This window comes from Citrus clementina, unplaced genomic scaffold (assembly GCF_000493195.1).
Source record: "Citrus clementina cultivar Clemenules unplaced genomic scaffold, Citrus_clementina_v1.0 scaffold_9, whole genome shotgun sequence".
NCBI lineage: Eukaryota > Viridiplantae > Streptophyta > Magnoliopsida > Sapindales > Rutaceae > Citrus > Citrus x clementina.
In genome coordinates, this window is record NW_006261964.1 from 17,694,198 (window position 1) to 17,701,938 (window position 7,741).

At 34.8% G+C, this 7,741-nt stretch overlaps 1 protein-coding gene across 3 annotated transcripts; it reads right to left on the minus strand.

Moving 5' to 3' along the window:
• Positions 1-5,018: 5,018 nt before the first annotated feature.
• LOC112097050 lies at positions 5,019-7,336 on the minus strand. 3 transcript variants are annotated; one of them, XM_024181407.1, is made up of 3 exons: positions 7,180-7,336; positions 6,950-7,011; positions 5,019-6,628 (listed from the first exon to the last, which is right to left on the minus strand). In XM_024181407.1, the coding sequence occupies exon 3, from the start codon at positions 5,933-5,935 to the stop codon at positions 5,027-5,029; it is 909 nt and encodes a 302-aa protein (XP_024037175.1). In that variant the 5' UTR covers positions 5,936-6,628; positions 6,950-7,011; positions 7,180-7,336; the 3' UTR covers positions 5,019-5,026. The 3 variants fall into 3 exon arrangements, with proteins under 3 accessions (XP_024037175.1, XP_024037144.1, XP_024037110.1); XM_024181376.1 differs by having other exon boundaries at positions 5,019-7,011; XM_024181342.1 differs by having other exon boundaries at positions 6,950-7,336.
• Between the last annotated feature and the right edge of the window lie 405 nt (positions 7,337-7,741).

Consider the following 7,741-nt stretch of genomic DNA (forward strand, 5'->3'; position numbering starts at 1 on the left):
CATCGTGATTACTTCACATATATGTTAATGGTGATTATGGCCATGTTCGGATATGAAATTAGGGGACATCCAAGATTGTAGGCATAAAAGATATTTTCTTGGAAACTAGCATTGGCTGTAAGTTGTTGCTTAAAGATGTCAAACATGTACTAAATATTCGGTTTAATTTGATCTTTACAGGCAAGCTTGATGATGATGGTTATACTAACCAATTTGATGAAGGAAAATAGAAGCTAACCAAAGGCTCCTTAATGTTAGTTAGAGGGAGAAAAGTAAACACTATTTATGTGATAGAAGCCAATGTCAAGAAAGAAGATGTAGATGTGGCTGTAAAACATTCTGACATTGAGACCTGAACAAAATGATTGGTCACATTAGTGAGAAAGGGTTAGAAACACTTGTCAGGAAAGGATTTTTATCCAGATTCACAGGTATGTCCCTGAAGACTTATGTTCATTGCTTAATTGGAAAGACACACAGAGTAACATTTTAAAGCTTTTCTCCATCTACAAAGACGTAAATCATTGATTTGATTCACACTGATACTTACATGATGCAAAGTAGATCAATAAGAGGTGCACTTTATTTTGTGACTTTTCTTGATGAGTGCTCTAGAAATTGTGGCTTTTGCGTTGAAATTTAAAGACCACGTGCTTAATACATTTAAGTTCTTCTATACTTATGTTGAGAGAATGATAAGAAGAAAATTAAAATGTGTTAGGGTAGATAATGATAGTCAGTACAGAGGATCATTTAAGTAGTATTGTAGATCCTATGGAATAAGACTTGATAAGACTATGCCAAAAATCCCTCAATAGAATGGTGTTACAGAAAGGATGAATAGAGCAATTAGAGAAATGATCATGTGTATACTTTCTAATGCTAAGCTTCCTAAATCTCTCTGGGCGGAGGCTATGCGTACTGCAGTTGACTTGATTAATATTTCTCCATCAGCTTCATTAGATGGTGATGTACCTGAGAGAGTTTTAACCGAGAAAGATGTTTCTTATAAACACTTTAGAGTGTTTGGTTGCAGAGCATATGTTCACATCCTTAAAGATGAGATATCAAAGCTTGATGTTAAAGCCAAGGAATAGATTTTCTTAGGCTATGTGTATGAAGAATTTAGGTACAGATTATGGGATCCAATAGCAAGAAAACTGATCAGAAGTAGTGATGTTGTATTTCTTGAAGATCAAATTGTTGATGATATAGAGAAGAGTGATAAATCTCAGTTATCTCCAAAGATTCCTATTATTCCGAATTCAGTTTCTCTACCTGTACTTCATGATGTTCACGGGGGGAATTAGAGAGGATAATAATGATGGTCCAGAAGAACTAGTTGAGCAAGCACCTCCAGAACCACCTGCACCACCAATTGAGCCATAATTGAGAAGATCCACTGGAGAACAGTGACCTTCCACTAGATATCCTCCATATGAGTATGTGATGCTTATAGATGGAGGGGAGCTAGAGTATTTTGAATAACCCATGTCTTACCAATATAAAAATGAGTGGGTTAAAGCCATGTAAGAGGTGATGAAATCCTTGAATGAGAATCACACTTATGACTTAGTCAAGCTGTATAAGGGAAATAGGGCATTGAAGAACAAATGAGTTTATAGGTTGAAGACTTAAAATAACTCACAATAGTGGTACAAGGCTAAATTGGTTGTAAAGGGTTTTGGTCAGAAGAAAGGTGTTGATTTTGAAGAAATATTTTCTCCTGTGATGAAGATGTTTTCTATTTGAGTTGTTCTTGGATTAGTAGGTAGCTTGAATTTAGAGATTGAACAACTTGATGCAAAGACAACTTTCTTGCATGGTAACTTATAGGAGGAAATATACATGGAACAACCTGAGGGGTTCAATGTCAAATGCAAAGAACTTGTGTGTAAGATGAAGAAAAGTTTGTATAGGCTGAAATAAGCACCAAGACGATGGTACAAAAAGTTTGATTCTTTCATGGAGAATTATGATTCCAGCAAGACTGCAAGACTATGTGTAACCATTGTGTTTTTGTGGAGAAGTTTAGTGTTACAGGGGGAATAGTCTCATGGCAATCCAGATTTCAACAGTGTGTTGCCTTGTCTACCACTGAAGCAGAGTATATTGCACGTCACTGAAGGTTCAAAAGAAACGTCATGGATGAAGAATTTCTTACAAGAGTTGGGTGTGAAGCAAGATTGTTATGTTATATACTGCGACAGTAATAGTGTTATTCACTTGACAAAGAATTCGACTTACCATTCGAAATCCAAGCATTTTGATGCTAGGTATCAGATTGTAAAGATTCACACAATGGAGAATGAGTTAGATATAATGACAAATCATTACCCAAGGAGAAGCTTAAAAGTTGTCGTAGAAAACAGGCTTGGTGGTGCCCCCTATATGATCTGAGGGGGGAGATTTGTTAGGTTCATCTCAGTTGGGTGGCGCAAGCCCAAAGCTTTATAAGTTTGGGTAGTTAGGTAATTAAAGAAAACTTGAAGGGGTTAGATGAAAATTTTCATGAAATTTAGATTCTAAATACATTATATAAAGAAGAGTAAGTGGAAGCGGCGACCGATATTAATTGAGAAAAAAGAATAAAAAGACGAGAGATGGAGAAAAAGAGTGGCTATTTTTGGTTTTGGGAATATGACTTTTAATGTTTGATTGAACGATCGGAAAAAGAATTTAACTCTGATTACTTCAAAATTTGGAGGGTAAGTTCCTGGCATCACCCTATACAATTCTACTGTTTTGACTTTTGTTTATCCTTTCGTTAGCTGTTATTTGAGATACCCATTATTAGAGAGATAGATATTAGGCTATTATTGTAAGCCAAGAATATTAAGATTCTTGATGTTATTAGCCTCTAGTATTATGTAAAGAATAATATATGTTGTAATCCCATTAATATAGTGGAAGATTATATTGGACTATGGTCTCATGGTTTTTCCCGTTTTGGATTTTCCACATAAAAATTTATATCTCTTGTGGTTGATTTATTGCTTTGGATTTTGTTGGTTTATTTTTCTACCTATTTATTTGTGGTACACATCCTATTTTAATCACATAAAGAGAGAAAAAGTTTTGTTTCCACTTAATTTGCAACTGCTTGTATGAGTTCCTGTCCCAAATAGATCTATATTACTAATTCTTTAGCCAAGTAGATTAGACATTGAAGAAGTAGAATAATAGCAAGGGAATTTGATATTAGAGAATTCATTAATCGTCCTAAACTAATTGCTAAGGGCTTTAATAAAAAAATATATTCTCGCTAGAATATACTTGAAGTCTCTTTTTATCTCCAAGACCATAATTAATCAGCTTGTAGATTTCTATTGAGAGCAATATAAAGCATATATCAAGGCATATAGGTCTCTCATAGGGATCATCAAGTGAAGATGAAGAAAGTGATGATGGTAGAGACTTATACAACAATCTAGATGATGTTGAAGCCCTTAACCTTGACAACATGCTGGAACCATGATTCAGTAGTAGTCTATTCTCTAATTATTCACAATTCAATCACAATCTTTTTAAAGCACAACTTTAAAAAAGAAAAGTTGTAGCGCGAACACTCAACTTTTTCACATGAAGACAAAGGACAACATCTTTTTTTCTGAGTGGATACCAAACTCCCTACAATTTGGCCACACACGTGGGTAGTAGATGATAGAAAGTAATAGAATATAAGGATATAAAGCTTTTAGGAACTCTATAAATAGGAAGAGCATTTCTTTCATTAGGAAGATCAAAAAAAGGAAAAAAAAAATCTCTTATAGCAAATTTCAATCTATAAAAGCTTTTGGGCTCTTGTTCAATTTCCTTTTTCAGAAGATATTTCAAGTAAGTTGATTTATTTGGTATAACGTATTGTAGCTAAGTTACTAAGTTCTTCTCTAATGGAGAAACCCAATCTTTTGTAAACTTCTATGTGTTTATAAATGAACAAATTTTCTGCTACAAATCTTTCATTATGAATTAAGTATCTTTTTATTTGCCCATAATAAATGTTTTCTATTTGTAAAGAATAAAATTACACTCCAGAGCAAAACTTAGGTTCCTAAAAAAACCTAAAAGCCTTGAAGAAGGACCTATGCATGCCCAATTTTACTCCTAAAGTACTGTTGTAGTCAAAGAATAGGCGCTTAGAAAAAAAAAAAAGAGCATCATTGTGTTAGGATTTCCATGCCCCTAAAACGAAGAAGTTTTTCCAAAAAAAATTTCAATTTTAATTGAAAGGTTTGATTTTATACTCTAAACTTAAAAAAAAAAGAAAAAAAAAAGAGGATATCGATTTTGATTAGTATTTGTGACAAAACACTTTATTGCCTAATCAATTTGATAGAAGTTTATTAAAAGAATCGGGGAATATCCAGAGGAGAAGAATAATTGTTTATAAGAATTTTTTTTCAAGACCTAGCTTGCATGCTTTTAGATAATTATATTTGCTTTACTCTGTAAAATTGTTCTATTGAAATATTTAGTGAGTAAATATAAACAAGTTGATAATTTAGGAAGATTAGCTATAATAGGAAGTCATATTAAACTAAGGATTATTGCAAATAAAAGAATAGAAGCAGCATTTAATGAAGAATATAATATAGGAAATAGTACAAAGAACACCAATCCGGAATGATTAATATAGAAGAAGTTATAATTAGAAATATTATAAACAGTCCATCTCTAGAATTATTCACATTCCATTGTTCGCAACTTAGTATATGTGAGTTAGTAAAAATATTAAATTATCTTTAAAATGAACATAAGAGTAATGCATAGAAAAATCCCAATTACTGAAATCCAAATTCCAGTAGTTAAGGGATTAATATTAGAAGTTTGAAATAGTTGTAATCCTCAAGTTTATTGGACTTTTTACAATTTCTTAGGAAGTTTAGAAAATATAGCAAAGAAACCCATTTCAGGGTTGACTCTGGGCTTGACTCGGGGTAAATAATAGCACTCTTAAATTCATATTATATGAAATATTAATTTTTTTATAGTAAATGATTTTAATTCCCAAAAAACACAATAATTACAGTAACATTTTGATCTCTATCGGGACCTCGTCGATCCACACCCGAGGCGTCGAATTGGATAAGGCCATTTTTGCTAAAGCATGGGCCACTAAGTTACAAGACGTAGGAGTATAAGTCTTCCGATATTGATTATTTTGTTCCATCAAAACTCTAATCTCACAAAGTATCCAATCCACCTCTCCTCTACTAGAAATACCCTTGAGAATAAAGTTGACAACATTCTTAGAATCAGACTCTATAAGATGAGGAGAAAGAGCAACCTCCGCTGCCAGCTTTAAGCCTTCTAGAATCGCTAAAGCTTCTGCAATTTCCACATCTCCGAAGTAAGGTTTCTTTGATGTTACAGCAGCCATTACAGCTCCTTGATGATTTCTGATAATGCACCCCAGACCAGTAACGCCGCCTTCTTTGTCTAGAGCTGCATCAGTATTAAGCTTGTACCGAGGAGGGTCTGGAGGGTGCCAAATAGCAGGCTGAGGAGGAGCAGGTTGGGGAGCAATTGTTTGCCCAGGTAGCCCGGCTTTGATAGATTCCAACAAAATTATAGCTCGATTGAGAACTTGATGGCAATCCTCTCTGGAGTTCTCATACAACGCCTTATTTTGTGATTTCCAAATTGACCATGCCACCCCCACAAACAAAACATACTCCTCCTTTAACAGAATTTCAGCCGCTTTTTGTGCAAAACAAGAGAAAGGCAAATTGTCTGAACTGGCAAACCAAGAGAAGCAGGGCTTGAGCTTCCAGACTTTTCGTGCAAATTTACAATCAACAAGGCTATGATAGACATCTTCCACACCAGCATGACGACATTGACAATATACATGGTTCAAGATTTTCCTTTTGGCCAAATTAGATTCCGTTGGGAGAATGTCTTTTAAGGCTCTCAAGAAAAAGATTTTCATTTTAGGAAGAACAGGGAGGTGCTAAATAAATTTCCACCAACTACTAAAGTTCGCCGAACAAGAAGGAAAGTCTGGGAATCTCAAGCGCAACGCAACTTGATACCCACTCTTCACCGAATAAACTCCACTTTTGTGGTAATGCCAGAGTAACTGATCTCACTGAGGCACTGTAGGTACCAGAATCTTTTGAATTTTAGCAGCATCAGCCGGGAGGAAATGTGCTCGAATTCGCTCTTCGTTCCAACCGCCATGTTCCCGTAACAGTGTGGCTACAGTAGTGTCTGGAGGCAAAGTGTGAGGCGAGAAGGGTCGGAATGTATAGGGTCTAGGTATCCAGTTATGCTGGTATACAAGAATATCCTTCCCATCACCTACTCTCCATCTCGAACCATTCTCAATTATCTTTCTACCCCAAAGCAGGCTCCTCCAAATATAAGACGATTTATTTTTGAGTTTACTCTCAAGGAAACCCGAGTTAGGAAAATACCTTGCTTTTAGAACTTTGGCCACCAATGAATCCGGTTGAAGAAGAATCATCTAGCACTGCTTGGCCAAAAGAGCTTGATTAAAGGCAATAAGATCACGAAAGCCCATTCCGCCTTCGCTTTTTGGTTGGCAAAGTAACCTCCATTGGAGCCAGTGGACACCCTTTGACGAGGAAGAATGACTCCACCAATAATCCGCCACCATTTGCTGTAAGTCAGAACAAAAACCAATAGGCAACCTAAAAACACTCATGGAATATGTGGGAATTGCTTGCGCCACAACTTTTATCAAAATTTCTTTGCCACCACAAGAAAATAACTTAGATGTCCAACCTAAAATTTTGTTTCTTATCCTCTCCTTCAACATGGAAAAAGGTTGAGACTTTTTTCGGCCAATCATTGAAGGGAGACCAAGGTATATGTCATGGCAAGATACAATAGACAAATTAAAAGTGCTTTGTAACAATCTAACATTGGCTGGGGAAGCATTTGGACTAATTAAAATGGAAGATTTGTCATAATTAATCACCTGCCTAGATGCCGCTGAATATTTGTCTAGAATGCTCTTTAAATGAGCACACTCTGCTGCATCTGCACGGGAAAAAATTAGGCTGTCATCTGCGAAAGATAGATGCGAAATTGACAAACTCGATCGACCAAATTGGAGACCATGAATTAAGTTGATGGCTTCAGCATATTGGAGCATGGATGAGAGGGCCTTTGTGCATAAAATGAAAAGATAGGGAGACAAAGGGCAACCTTGTCGAAGGGCAACCTTGTCGTAGGCCTCGTTGAGGAATTATATTGCTTGAAGCTTCACCATTGATCAGGAGAGAAAAGGAAGAGGATGAGAACAAGTGAAAATAAGCTGTACCCACTGTGGTGAGAAGCCCATCGTGAACATGACTGCCCTGAGAAAATCCCATTTAATATGAAATATTAATTTTAGATTTGAAAATTTAATACTTGAAAATAAATTTGCAGAATTTTAAAATTTATAAAATAAATCAATAACAAAATAATAATATAACTCAAATAATTATAATAGTAAAACAATAGTAATAATGTTAATATTAATTCAATAACATTAATTGAAATATTATTAATTTTCTCCCAAAAAAATTGCAAATGTTATACATTCACTAAAATAGTGTGACATATTTATGACTAAAAAAAATTAATTTTTGGGGAAAAAAATTTTGTCATGAGATCATGACATAGTGACAAATAAATTGTCTGTTATCTATCCTCTTTTATAACAATATTTTCTATCATTTATTACCAATTTTTTTCTAGTAATGACTTGTCAAAAATAATTAGG

Excerpts from the sequence above, each read along its gene's own strand:
- LOC112097050 (XM_024181407.1), bottom strand. The coding sequence starts at position 5,935 with ATGAAAATCTTTTTCTTGAGAGCCTTAAAAGACATTCTCCCAACGGAA.